We start from the raw sequence: 14,325 nt of genomic DNA on the forward strand, positions 1-14,325 counted from the left end.
TGTTTTTTGAATAGTCAACGTCATAACGTACTAGTGGAAACTTTATTTTGTAATGTTTGGTGAGTCTCTGCACTTTTCAGTTGGAATTCGCCATGTTACAGAGCCAGACAAGACTTTGCGGACGGTCCGCACATTCTCACGTCTGCTCAAAAGTTTCCGTGACGGCCCGCACATTCTCACATCAAGTAAATCTTTATGCATCACAAAAGTGTGCGTGAAAACCATTGTACGCAAGCTTTTTGTGCATACGCAACGTTTATACATGAGGCCCCAGAGCTTGCCGTAAAGCAGTAGCTCTGGTCGTACGATGTGTATGACGTCAATGACATTTTCAAAAGCTTTTTAAAACAGAAAGGCGACTTTAAAACAATCTAATAGCCAGCAGTGTGTATTTTTTTGGCCTCCCCTTTCGAATTCAGAATTCAAATTACTAGACAAAAAATGATATCCTGAGAAAAGTGGATTTTGAGGGGTACCGCTCCATAGACCTCCATTCATTCTGCACTCGCTCGTTAGCGCCCTCACATGGAACTTCAACCAGTTCAGATCCCGGAAGTTTCCCAAGAGTGGCAGTTCTCTCTATATTAGACATTCTTTGTCTCTGCTGTCTCAAATGGAACACTTACGTTAAACACTTGGTGGAAGTGACGGACGCAAATCTGCTCGCGACACCCGCAAAACCTACCAAAATGAACGCGCTTCTCCACTCAAGTGGAAAAAGCTGCCGAAAGGGCCCCTCCTTTTCCGCTACGTAGCCAAGATGGCGCCTGTTTAGGGCGAGTAGTGTCCATCGTTTTACACTGTTTTTTTGGACCGTTTGCAGTGCGCCATCCGGGTACTTTCAGAGCACTGAATTCTGCAGGTTTTGTGAGTGAAGCGCCTTAAGCACTGAAAGTCAGTGCTCGAAGTGCACAAGTGCGCGGTAGTAGACACAGCTTGTTTTTTTTTACCGTTTGCGGTGCGCCATCCGGGTACTTTCAGTGCACTGAATTCTGCAGGTTTTGTGAGTGAAGCGCCTTAAGCACTGAAAGTCAGTGCTCGAAGTGCACAAGTGCGCGGTAGTAGACACAGCACTGGTGTAAACGTGGCCTTAAGCTGAGGGACGAGGGGTGGGGGTCTGCTTTTCGGGGACGCCCGAAATGAACGGGGGACGCCATCTTGAAAGAGCAGGCTTGCTGTGTCTACTCCTATATAAGTCTTTGGCTGTGTCTACTACCGCGCACTTGTGCACTTCGAGCACTTCGAGCACTGACTTTCAGTGCTTAGGGCGCTTCACTCACAAAACCTGCAGAATTCAGTGCACTGAAAGTACCCGGATGGCGCACTGCAAACGGTCCAAAAAACAGTGTACAACGATGGACACTACTCACCCTAAACGGGCGCCATCTTGGCTACGTAGCGGAAAAGGAGGAGCCCTTTCGGCAGCTTTTTCCACTTGAGTGGAGAAGCACGTTCATTTTGGCAGGTTTTGTGGGTGTGGCGAGCAGATTTGCGTCCGTCACTTCCACCAAGTGTTTAACGTAGCAGTGTTCCATTTGAAACAGCACTTATCAGCGACAGAGTGCACTGAATATGTAAGTGCACTGTTTTGCAGGGCACTGTATTGCAGTGTACTTCATAAAGTGCGCGGTAGTAGACACAGCCTTTGGTCCCATAGTACAACGGCAAAATCCGTATGAGGTGGTCAACGATAATAATTTATTCCAGGCTTTAAACGATAAAAATGAGGTGCATTTACTCAAACCTGCCGACAAAATTAAAATCGCGAGTTTAATCATTTGCAATCAGGCGTTCAGTAGTGACACCCCATCGGTCAAGCTATTTAGGGGTCCTAGACTGTAGGTCTTTTCGCACAAGCCTGCGCCAGGGGGGTCATGAGAGATCTCTGAAACTTAGCCCTCTATTCATATCCAAATATCGAGAAACAATTAATTGTTATTTAAGTTATGATGGGCGCTAGATCGAGCACGATAGCCGCCGGTGTTTGCGGTGCTCTTTTTGTTGGCTATTGCATTTACTTCGACAGGAAAAGACGGAGTGACCCCAGCTTCAAGAACAGGCTCCGAGAACGTGAGTGTTGACCTACCGACCGTGTACACCCCGGTTTAGGAAACACATTCACGGGATGTTCTTAATCCAATGCCAAAACAATACTGTTAAACTTTCGTATTCCGAGGTATGGTTTAGACGGGTAGGTCGACTGTCGTAGTTTTTTCTGAATAATTGATTGAACACTGCACTTGCACTTAATTGTGGGGTAGCTGGCTGTTGGCTAGTGAGAGCTAGACATGGATTAGTTAGCGTTAATTAGACTGATAATAGCAAGCGAATTACCTAGCTAACCCGAGACTAGTTTACCTAGCAAAACATTTTAGTGTCTCCCAGTACAGAGAAATTAAATCACTGTTCTAACTGGATTACAGTATGCTAGCCATCAAACTAGCTTGCCAGCTAGCCGAGCATGATTCATTGATGTAATACGCGGCTAACGTTAGCTAACTAGTTAAAGCTTGCTTACACAGAACCTGTCATGCAACATACTACAAATCATCTTCCTATCAACCCTAACCCTAGTTTGACAAATATGATGAGCAGCTCTTTAGGTAATCAGCCCACGACGAGTCTAACGAAAGGAACAAACCTGCATGCTGTGTTTTGCTGCTGCTAAAGGCTCTACAATCTTACTTTTATGCTTGACAACGCATGTTGTTCCGGGAGTACAACGGTCACCGATGTTAATTTCCTCAAGGATCACAATGACTCTTGCTTAGAGACTTGTTGCTTTTGTGGTTAGTGGTAACTGAGTTACTCGCTGTGATGTATAGTTTTTATTGTTGTTTGTTTTTCCACAGGTAGCAGATGGTTTGGATAAAAGCGTCTGCTAAATGAATACATGTTAATAATGCCATTTGTATTAGTTTGTATTTACATCAATGCCATGTCAGCCTCTGGCTAGTGTGATGCCATTCTTTACGATATATCTTGGTTGGTAAATTCCCCAAACGAAATGGGTAGAATTTGTGGATAATCTTAAAGCAGAGGTTCAAACGTGATAAATCGGATACCGATAAGTCAATCATAAATGTCTAACTTTTAAAGCCTTTTGAAAAAATATGCAGAAAATGCAACATATTTAAAATGTGTTTATCCTTCACCACTAGGGAGGAGAAAGCAGAAGGCTGCACAGGACAGGTCTGGACTGTCTAAGGTAAAGAAAATCGGTTACTTTACATTTACAGGGACATTCCCCCGAGGCAAGTAGGGTGAAGTGCCTTGCCCAAGGACACAACGTCATTTGCACGTCCGGAATTGAACCGGCAACCTTCTAATAGCTCGATTCCCTGACCGCTCAGCCATCTGACTCCTTAAAATGTATGCTTTAAAATTATTATAAATTTGATCACAACAGACCAGGAGAGTTTAATAAACCTGATACTAGGGCTAAAAACATTTTCACAACAGGGACATAAGGACAATATATATATTACATTTAGCCATCTAGCAGATGCTCTTATCCAGAGTGACTGACAGTAAGTACAGGGACATTGTCCCTGAGGCAAGTAGGGTTAAGTGGCTTGCCCAAGGACAAAACATAATTTGGCATGGCCAGGAATCAAACCGATTCTGTTTTTATATATATATATATATATACACACACACATTGTCACATGCTTAATTAATAAAGGTGCATGACAAATGCCCCCATGTCCACTAAAATATATCTTAGGTTTGGACAGGTGGTTCAGTCTTGTATCTGCTTTGGATTATGAACTATGTCAACAGGTGCCTTGGTCTTTCAGCTCCCCGACTTGAAGGATGCAGAGGCTGTCCAGAAGTTCTTCTTGGAGGAGATCCAGTTGGGAGAAGAGCTGTTGGCCCAGGGTAAAAAAAACAAAAGAATGATCTTCAATAGCGGTGGAAGTCCTGTTCTTTGAATGGCTTTGATATTGGTTCCAACTGAATGTGCCAGGAAAAGCTTTAGTCTTAGTTCCCATTCTTAGTTAGGTCACAACAGTGCTCCTCCATCACATCCTCCTTGGTGTGTTACTGATCACTGACCTGGATTGGTTTAAGCAATATGACAATCTTCTATATCGGCCAGCCAGCAGTGATACATTGAAGCTACAGATTGGGAACATATTCCTATGTAGCTAACTTTGATTATGGCTAATAACAGTATCCTGTTTTCCCTGATTCAAGTAGTGATTAGGCTACGCTACAGTCAGCCTCATAGCAGTTGGACAACACTTGACTGGTCTGGGATTTCCCTGCTTAAATAAAATGAATGACTGTTGAGCAATTATTAATTTGTGTAGGAAGTCACCATCCATTCAGATACCTCCCATTTTATCCAGTAATCGACACTCTCTCTTTATGGGCATGGTGGTCGCTACAGGAGATTATGAGAATGGTGTGGACCACCTGACTAACGCCATTGCCGTGTGTGGCCAGCCCCAGCAGCTGCTGCAGGTCCTACAGCAGACCCTGCCGCCGCCCGTGTTCCAGATGCTGCTCACCAAATTACCCACCATCAGCCAGGTACCAGGCCTGCTTACCCAGTACCATTGCCCATGTAGTACTGCCAGTCTGCCTTGGTGGAGCTGTATGAAAACTATTTTTGGCAGCTTGCATAATCGTGCACTTGCACAAGTCTGAATTTAAGGCACCCAGTGAAGGCTTAATATTCGTTGGTTTTGAAACTGATAAAAGGTTTTGGATACAAGTGAGTGATTTGCTGGTAAATCATCTTGTTTCCTGAGCTTTTGTAAGTAGTTAGGTAACGGTTTTCCCTCTCATCTCAACAGCGTATTGTGAGCGCACAGAGCTTGAGCGAAGACGATATAGAATAAGGAGAGAGGGCCTTGGATTAAATTCCTCTGCTTGAAAATACTCCTATCCTGTGGCGACCAACTTCAACATCAAAAAGCCAGTTCTATGAAAGAATGTTGCGTACCTGGTTCATCTCATCATTCTCATTTAAGACTATGCCTCGAGGGTTGAATCTGTCCTTGCAGCTTCCTGTATGTCTTAATGAAAATAGCAACATTTGCCCGTCCAGTTCCCTCCTATTGTTTGCATTGATCACATTGTCATGCTGTTCTCTTCTTTAGAAATTAAGTTGATTGTATACAGGTGTCAAGTTGGCAAAACTCTCCCTTACCTTTAAGTGTAGCTAAGACAAAACAATATACTGTATGCAGAGGGAAAGTTACCCCATTATTCACAGTCCACTAAACTGGTTTATTTTTTGAGTTAAATGTCTTTGTACGAAACAGTTTTAGGATATAAAAATTGGGGGGTCTTGAAAAAACAAACTGGTCTTTACTCAAATTTTCAGTTATTATTTTATCAGTCTGACAAAATACTTAAACTGTGATTTAATGTTTATATTTTTTTCTTTTGAAGAGGCCATCCCTCTTTGTAAGAATAAATAAAAGGTGGATGAAACACTGAAATCTACTTGTTGAATGTTTCCCCATTGTCTATCCTGTTTTAATAGGCAAAAAATAGTGAATTCTCTAAAACGGGGGTTTTCAAAGTGGGCCTGACGCATGCTCAGGGGTGCCGCGGAATGTCCCAGGCTTGATCATTTAATTACATAATTTTGACATTTTGATAAGTTCCATCACATTTATTTTTTACAAAGAACTATAATGATATATTTAACAAAAGGTAGAAAAAAAGAAAGAGAGTGATCTTTAAATGAGAGTTTTAACAAGTTTGAGGCTTGATCATGAACAGGTAAGGGATGTTAACGGCAGGCAGCACAGACATATTCCTCTCAGTTGGATTTGAGCACAACACTGATAGAACCTTCTGAGGCAGCTGTCACAGCCAACCTGAGATTTTGGATAAACATTAAGATTAATTTGTGGAATGATAATGAATGATCAAACATTTGGAATGGCAAAAACTGGCACCGTCACCTATAATAACATTACTGCGTATACAAAGAAATACCAATGCTTCATTATAAATGTGTCTATTAGTGAAAAAAGTATTGTATTCAATACCATTTGACAAGCTATTACCCAGTTAGTGTTGCCAGCCATATTGTCCACATCCTGGTGAGTGTCTAATTTTATAATCACAAGATATGAAGGGGGGGGAGGATTTCGGCAGGTATGAAAAACAGTGTTGCCAAAATCCCACTCCCCTTCTAACTTTTACATTTATGCAACTAGTATCAAAAGCTTTTTATGGTACACTCTACAGGGCATGAGGAGCCACCAAAATAATTTGGGGGTGTGTCAAATGTTATAATCCCAAAATATGAGGGGGGGGAGGATTTCGGCAGGTATGAAAAACAGTGTTGCTAAAATCCCACTCCCCTTCTAACTTTTACATTTATGCAACTAGTATCAAAAGCTTTTTATGATACACTTTACAGGGCATGAGGAGCCACCCAAATAATTTGGGGGTGTGTCAAATTTTATAATCCCAAGATATGGGGGGGAAGGATTTCGGCAGGTATGAAAAACAGTGTTGCCAAAATCCCACTCCCCTTCTAACTTTTACATTAATGTAAGTAGTGTCAAAAGCTTTTTATGGTAGACTCTACAGGGCATGAGGAGCCACCAAAATAATTTTGGGGTGTGTCAAATGTTATAATCCCAAAATATAAGGGGGGGGGGATTTCGGCAGGTATGAAAAACAGTGTTGCCAAAATCCCACTCCCCTTCTAACTTTTATATTTATACAACTAGTATCAAAAGCTTTTTATGGCACACTTTAGAGGGCATGATGAGCCACCAAAAATTATTTTGGGGTGTGTCAGATATTATACTCCCAAGATATGGGGGGGAAGGATTTCGGCAGGTAGGCACCTGCCGAAGACACCACCCTCATTGGGCTCATCTCTGACAAGTCTGATTACAGCTGGGAAGCTGACCACCTGGTGACCTGGTGCAACCAGAACAACTTAGAGCTCAATGCTCTTAAGACAGTGGAGATGGATGTGGACTTCAGGAAGAATACAGCCCCATTCACCCCCATCACCCTGTGCGACTCCCAAGTGAACACTGTGGAGTCCTTCCGCTTCCTGGGCACTATCCTCTCCCAGGACCTCAAGTGGGAACTGAACATCAGCTCCCTCACCAAGAAAGCACAACAGAGGATGTACTTCCTACAGCAGCGAAATAAATTCAACCTGCCAAAGACAATGATGGTGCACTTCTACACAGCCATCATTGAATCTATCCTCGCCTCCTCCATCACCATCTGGTACGCTGCTGCCAAGGACAAGAGCAGACTGCAGCGTATCATCCGCACTACTGAGGAGGTGATTGGTTGCAATCTGCCTACCCTACAGGACCTGCACACTTAGAGGACCCTGGGGCGAGCAAGGAAGATTGTGAACACACTCTGTTTCAGCCACTCCCCTCCGGCAGAAGGCTGCGGTCCATCAGGACCAATACCACACACCACAAAAACAGTTTCTTCCCATCCGCTGTCGGCCTCTTCAACAAGGTTAAGGGCTCACACTGACTTAAATGACTTTAATCGCAATCTGCACAGTGACAACTTGCCACATTGCAATTTGCACTATATTACACTATTTGTATCTTTTGTACTATTTGAATTTTTATATTGTAAATTATGGCTACTTTATATTTTATTCTAAATCCCCTTAGTATTAGCTAGACTTTGTACCTTTTGTATAGTTAGACCACATATTTCAGTTTTAAGGTTCCTATAAGTTTAATGTATGCATACACCTACAATGTATGTATGCCAAAGTAAATTCCTTGTATGTGCAAACTTTCATGGCAATTAAAACCCTTTCTAATTCTGATGAAAAACATTGTTGCCAAAACCCTAACCCCAGTAAGTTGAAAAGAAATATTCAATATCTGCATCATAAAATAGTTGATTAGAGTAACAGTTGGTTTTTAGGATTGTTAAATTGGTGAGGTATCGTGTGAGATAAAGAGAACTCATACACAGTAGCCTACTGCAATGCATACAAGGTGAAAATAATGGGGCATTAAGTTGTATTAAACATAGATGAACAAAGCCCTATTTGAACATTTCAGGGATATAGGGGGTGGAAGAAAATACATTTCCTATGTGCTAATGCTGATCACAATATCCATTTCCTTATCACCTGTTCATACAGCCAACTCCAGAATTACTGGCAACACATTGGCAAATATAAGTGACTGATGTGTTCACAAATACACAGTAATATTTAGGAATTTACCAGCAGTAAAATATTATAGCCTATATACATAAGGTGACACAAAGGCAATGTTTATTTAACCCTATTGCAAACCTGTAGGCTGAGCTGAAAATGAGTGCACAAGAGAGTAGGACCCTGGCGTATCTGTAAATCATGTAATATTTGTTTTCTCTATTCACTATCAACACCGTCCTATCCTCAGAGACTTCATCTTAAGTTGTAAGCCTTAAACCCACAACTCAGCTTAATTTTGTAACTCTGTTTGTGAAATGAAAAACATTTTCTACATTAAGGAGTTAACAGTTTGCCCTGTAGCAGAACAGCATTCAGATGTTTTTCAATCCGCAGACATTATCCTATCAGTTGTGAAACGTTGCATTTGCACTACAATGCATTTCACAATGGATTTTAGAAACAGTATAATAACACTAAATGCCCTGAAATATTCAAATAGAGTTGTGTTTACCTATGTTTAATACAACTAAATGCCCCATTATTTTCACCTTGTATGCATTGCAGTAGGCTACTGTGTATGAGTTCTCTTTATCTCACACGCTACCTAAATCCTAAAAACCAACTGCTACTTGAATCAACTATTTAAGGAGGCAGCAATTCAGTATTTCTTTTTAACTTACTGGGGGAGTAGGATTTTGACAACACTGTTCATCATACCTGCCGAAATCCCCCCCCCCCCCCATATCTTGGGACAATAAGATCTGACACCCCCCCCCCCCAAATGATTTTGGTGGCTCCTCATGCCCTGTAGTGTGCCATAAAAAACGTTTGATACTAGTTGCATGAATGTAAAAGTTAGAAGGGGAGTAGGATTTTGGCAACACTGTTTTTGTTACCTGCTGAAATCCTCCCCCCCTCATATATTGGGACTGTAAGATCTGACAAACCCCAAAATTATTTTGGTGGCTCCTTATGCCCTGTAGAGTGTGCCATAAAAAGCTGTTGATACTAGTGGCAAAAATGTAAAAGTTAGAAGGGGAGTAATATTTTGGCAACACTGTTTTTCATACCTACCGAAATTCTCCCCCCCTCATATATTGGGACTGTAAGATCTGACACACCCCAAAATTATTTTGGTGGCTCCTTATGCCCTGTAGAGTGTGCCATAAAAAGCTTTTGATACTAGTTGCAAAAATGTAAAAGTTAGAAGGGGAGTAGGATTTCTGACAGTTTTTCATACCTGCTGAAATCCTCCCTCCCCCAAATAAAATCTCAGGTTACCTGTGACAGCTGCCTCAGAAGGTTCCATCACTGTTGTGCTAAAATCCAGCTGAGAGGAATATGTATGTGCTGCCTGCCGTATATCCCTGACCTGTTATCATGGTCAAGCCTCAAACTTGTTAAAACTCTCATTTAAATGATCACTATTTCTTTCTTTGGCACAATTGGCATATAGTGCATTTAGTAAGTATCCTATAACAGCAAGTAGCCTACAACGTAATGAAGAATCAGAAGTGAAAAGTGATTTGTACAAATGAATACAAAGAAGGATGCTCGCTTTAACCAGACAGTGACATAACAGCAGTCGCAACTACAACACCATTCACATATTACTCTCATTCCGATAATAGGACAGTGTAGCACAACATTGACATCAATATCGTTTTTCAAGTGCAGCTCCAAATTACGTCTATTTTCGTGAGACAATCATTCGGATTTGAAGAGTAGAATGACATACAAATCGTATCGGTTCTCAAGTGCATTACAACATAAACGTATATTTAGATGAAACATGAATTAAATATCCTAAATCGCCTCGGTTCGTCAAACTACAACTAGCAATCCAATATCTCTTGAAAGCTGCCCTGCTCGACTTTTTGATGTAGAATTGACTGAAACTGTAAAATTATGAACTGTGACATGGCGTGAAGATATGGCTGCCGCTCCTATGCGGTCTGTACCGGGCGACATTCTCACTCAAATTTCAAGACTTTCGTGAGATACGTGGATGAGGACAAATTTACAGAAAAAAATTTATTTTGCAAATAACTGGACAACCATGCTACCGGAGATGAGATATTCAGGGTGACAGACGAATAGGTAGGCCTACTTGACAGTCAGAGACAGGCACATATGTCCCATTAAGTTGATAAGTGGTCTGTGGAGACGATTATAACTATATTTTTGTGAACTTTATATTGAAGGTTGGTTCCTTCCTGATATGTTTTGTTACTGCCATCCAATTTCTCGATTATGACCATACGTATTTTGGCTGTGATATAGTTGAGAGGGACAGACGTTGTCTGTTCATATTCTGTTTGCTATTTAATCAAAAGTTATATTAAATGAGTTGAATTAAAGAGTGGTTCATTTGAATATAACAAAAATGATATAAACCTCACCTTCTCAATGTAATGCCTATAATAAAAGCAGTTATAGCCTAAATCAAATGGCATTAAGTACAAATATGACACACAGGAGGTTGAGAGTAAAAAGAAAAAAATAGGGGTGCCGTGGATGGAGAGATATGTTTAGGGGAGCCGTGAGCCAGAAAAGTTTGGGAACCACTGCTCTAAAACATCGGTAAGGAAGTTGAAAGCCCACATGTATAACACATACAACATCATTGGAATTTCTGGCAAAAACTCTGACCCACATGTGAATGGGCAGGATATCGGATACATATACAGTTCAATGCTTCAATACAGATTCTTCAAATGTGGACAGTCTTCTGGCTCCTCCTGGGTCTTAGTTTCTTTTTCAGCCCTTTCTTTTTAGGTTTCTTGGTAGGGTCGGTCATCTCACCTTTGAAGGACTCTGAGGATGTGTTTTGATATTTGTTTGGACTCTTAATGAACGGCTTTCCCATGGATTGGTCTTGAGGTCCCTGCCGTGGTCTTCTCTTGAACTCAACCTTACTTGTACCTTTGTCCTTCACCCTGACCATTGTTTCTCTTCCTTCTGTCTCTTTGTTATGACCCTTGTCTCTCCTCCCTCTAGGTCCTTTCTTAGAAGCCATTTTGATGGCCTTGTCCTTTGGGACAGACCTCTTCACACGAATGCTCCTGTCCTGGAGTTTGGAACCGTTCAGCTTTAAAGCCAGCTGGACAGAATCTGCACTCTATTAACAGGAGCATCCATTATATTAGCAGATTATATTAACAAGTAATTACAATAAATGATCAATAGAGATTAACAGCAGTGATTAAGTGTGTATTTTTGTGTCCCACCTCAAACAAAACGTAGCCAAATCCCTTGCCCATCCCAGAGTTCACATCCCGCACCAAACGCACCCCCTCCACTGTACCACACTCATCAAAGTGCTGCCGTAAAGGCAACTCATTTATTTCTGAAAGGAAACATGCATTAAAGAAGAAAACAGTGTGCATTGTTTTCCTATTTACAAACAACATCTAATGCAGTACTAGAATGGATACTCACCAAATGGAAGATTTCCAACAAAAATAGATCTCTTGTGGTCGTGCTAAAAATCAAGATTGTTTTAGGCATTAGCATTTGTTTTATTTTTTATTTAAGGAAATTTGTCAGCTGATGTGCAGGTTTTGCTGAAATATTTTAAAGTCAGTACAATTCAATCAAGGACACTTACAAGGGAATTTTGGGAAACCTTGTCAACTCTTATATGAAAGCCTTTTTCAATCTCCATGCCATTCCTGCAATCATAGGGGCACATGAATACCTTGACGAGCCAAGTCTTTCATATAATGCACACGATTTTCGTCCCAACATCTAAATGACTTGTTTTCAGGTAGCACATCATGTAACTCACTGAAGTAAACCTTACCTTTCCAGTGCCTGTACAGCTCCCTCCTCATCTTTGAATACCACATATGCATTGATACTTGTTTTTTGACAATGAACCTTGCGTCTATAGGAGGAAAACACATACAAAATATATAAATATAACTCAACCTTTCCTTTTTATTTTTCCTTCACCTTCCAAACCCTACATCATCACATCATCACATCATCACATTTTCTGCTGTATGTGTACATATATATATATATATATATATATATATATATATATATATATATGTACACATACAGCAGAAAATGTGTCAAATTGTTTCTACACATACAGCAGAAAATTTGTCAAATTGTTTATTATACTAGATACTGTTAAAATTCCCAAATAGTTAGACTTACTGAATGGTAGCACACTTCCGTGACATGCCAGGATCCTCTCTCACCTGTGGAGAAAAAGTGTTTTACCAGTCACAGATCATAGTGTGTAACTTGGTAGATAGACAATTCACGTCTGTAAAGAGTTGAGTTGAGCCTTTACCAGTGATCGGAAACGAATAGTTTCAATAAGCCCTTTGTCCTTGAAGATTATTTTCAGGGTCTGAAAAAGTTAACATTGTGTGAAACTGCATACACGCCATTTGACAAGTGTATTTTCTTCACAATTGCATGACTCAACCTAATTTTCAGTACGATGACCGTATACTTAAAGTGAGCCCAAAATATTGCACCAACACTGCTAGCTTCCGAAATTTGTGTTTTTGAGTCATTTCTATAACAATACTCCAATACTTTTAGGATGTATTAATTTACATGACAAACCAAAGTTTGAAATAAATATTAAATTTCCTGACTATAAATATTCCATTCTGTGACAGTGGAATCCCTGTGTGCCAAGCATCATTGCATGTCCAATGCTGTTAAAAATGAAAAAATAGTTGTTAGGTTTACTTTTTTTGTACAACTGACAGGCAAGTTGCCAACAAACACTGTCCTCTTCAGCTTTATCCTCTCCTCCACTCTTTCAGTCTTCTGTCTTTGTGTTGGCCTCTTCTTCTCCATCTCCTCCTCCATACTGCCCTCCTGTCTCACATCTAAAACTTTCCTCTTCACCTTCATGGGGGTCTTTGTGACATTCTCATCTGCATCTGCATTCTGTAGGGCACTCTCTCTGAGTAAGAGTGTGTGAGAGACATTTGCATTACGTATCTAGCTGCATTGTAACAAAAGTATATCAAGCAAAAAGATATAGCAGCACCCATGCAATACAGAATTTAATAAGAAATGTAAATAGTCTTTAATTGTATTCTGTTTCCTTTCATTTTAGACACACCTGTTTTCCACCTTTTGGTCAGCAGCAGATTTTCTCTTTGTAGCTTTCTTTTTTTGCTGGTTGCTTGGGCCTTTTACTTCTGCATCTACCATATCCTCCTGCTTGCTCTTCGGAGCAGGCTATGTACGTAAGGCATACAAAAAGAGGACTGACTTTTTTTGTGCCATTACTAATATATATAAGGGTAACACTTCTCCAAACCCTGCTTACCTTCACTGCACGGACATAAATGAGGGCCTTAGCTGGAGGTGCAGATGAGAATAAAGCTGCCAGCGATCTAGAGCTGGATGAAGCTTCCTTTAGAAACAAGCTGCCTGATACTGATCCAACCATATAGTCAGATGATTGGCTGCTGGTAGCTTGCGCCCCCCTACTGAAAAAAACGTGATGCTCGACAATGAGTTTGAACAGATGCATTTCCCTGGGAAGTTATGGTTCCTTTGATAACCATACAGCTGTTCAAAGTAGTTACGTTTATGTTTTTATGAACGTTGGCTGCATAATCAATGATTAAGAATTTTTGTCCCATCAGAATTTTACAAAAGTACATTCTATTGTAAAGCTAAATGTATGCTAAATATACTTTTACCATAAGTGGGGCATTCCAGTCGTTAACGTTATTCGAAGTACTAGTAAAGAACATAAAAAAAAATTACAAACCTCTCCCCATTAAGTGTTTTCTTCGTGATCACTTCATGGTTCTTCATGGTTCACTTCACTAGCTCCGATTCAGATTTTTGCTCCAACTTTACTATTGACAGTTCTATAATTCAATTCACTTAGAGGTAATAGTGTTGGAAATTTGCCGTTAAATAACAAGTTCTAAATTGAACTTTAAAACTGTATGACCTCAAATGCTCTTCTCGTTTCGAAGCCGTTCCCTCACGTTTTCCATCCATTGGAAAGGTCCGTCACTTCAATATTTCCTACCGACACTACAGATTTAGTACCAAAGGTTCCTACGTAAGCGAGAGTCACCCCGGGAACACTTAAAATAATGTTTATATCTTTGAAGTAGTTGATCAAATAATGTAGCCTACATGGTATATCATCTCCGTATATCATCCGATCATTCAATTATTCCATT

At 40.5% G+C, this 14,325-nt stretch overlaps 2 protein-coding genes across 4 annotated transcripts; one reads left to right on the plus strand and one right to left on the minus strand.

Annotated features, from left to right (window-relative positions):
• Positions 1-1,488: 1,488 nt before the first annotated feature.
• Positions 1,489-5,456, plus strand: tomm20b (translocase of outer mitochondrial membrane 20b). The gene is made up of 5 exons (XM_047051085.1): positions 1,489-2,070; positions 3,162-3,208; positions 3,801-3,882; positions 4,397-4,539; positions 4,806-5,456. The coding sequence occupies exons 1-5, from the start codon at positions 1,947-1,949 to the stop codon at positions 4,848-4,850; spliced, it is 441 nt and encodes a 146-aa protein (XP_046907041.1). The 5' UTR covers positions 1,489-1,946; the 3' UTR covers positions 4,851-5,456.
• Positions 5,457-9,676: 4,220 nt separating this feature from the next.
• Positions 9,677-14,177, minus strand: rbm34 (RNA binding motif protein 34). Of its 3 annotated transcripts, none has more exons than XM_047051074.1 (11): positions 13,899-14,177; positions 13,449-13,611; positions 13,239-13,357; positions 12,857-13,076; positions 12,447-12,506; positions 12,308-12,351; positions 11,943-12,026; positions 11,748-11,811; positions 11,579-11,621; positions 11,368-11,486; positions 9,677-11,258 (listed from the first exon to the last, which is right to left on the minus strand). In XM_047051074.1, the coding sequence occupies exons 1-11, from the start codon at positions 13,943-13,945 to the stop codon at positions 10,851-10,853; spliced, it is 1,371 nt and encodes a 456-aa protein (XP_046907030.1). In that variant the 5' UTR covers positions 13,946-14,177; the 3' UTR covers positions 9,677-10,850. The 3 variants fall into 3 exon arrangements, with proteins under 3 accessions (XP_046907030.1, XP_046907031.1, XP_046907032.1); XM_047051075.1 differs by having other exon boundaries at positions 13,449-13,608; positions 13,899-14,166; XM_047051076.1 differs by having other exon boundaries at positions 12,875-13,076; positions 13,899-14,166.
• Between the last annotated feature and the right edge of the window lie 148 nt (positions 14,178-14,325).

The sequence above is a fragment of the Hypomesus transpacificus genome, unplaced genomic scaffold (assembly GCF_021917145.1).
Source record: "Hypomesus transpacificus isolate Combined female unplaced genomic scaffold, fHypTra1 scaffold_138, whole genome shotgun sequence".
NCBI lineage: Eukaryota > Metazoa > Chordata > Actinopteri > Osmeriformes > Osmeridae > Hypomesus > Hypomesus transpacificus.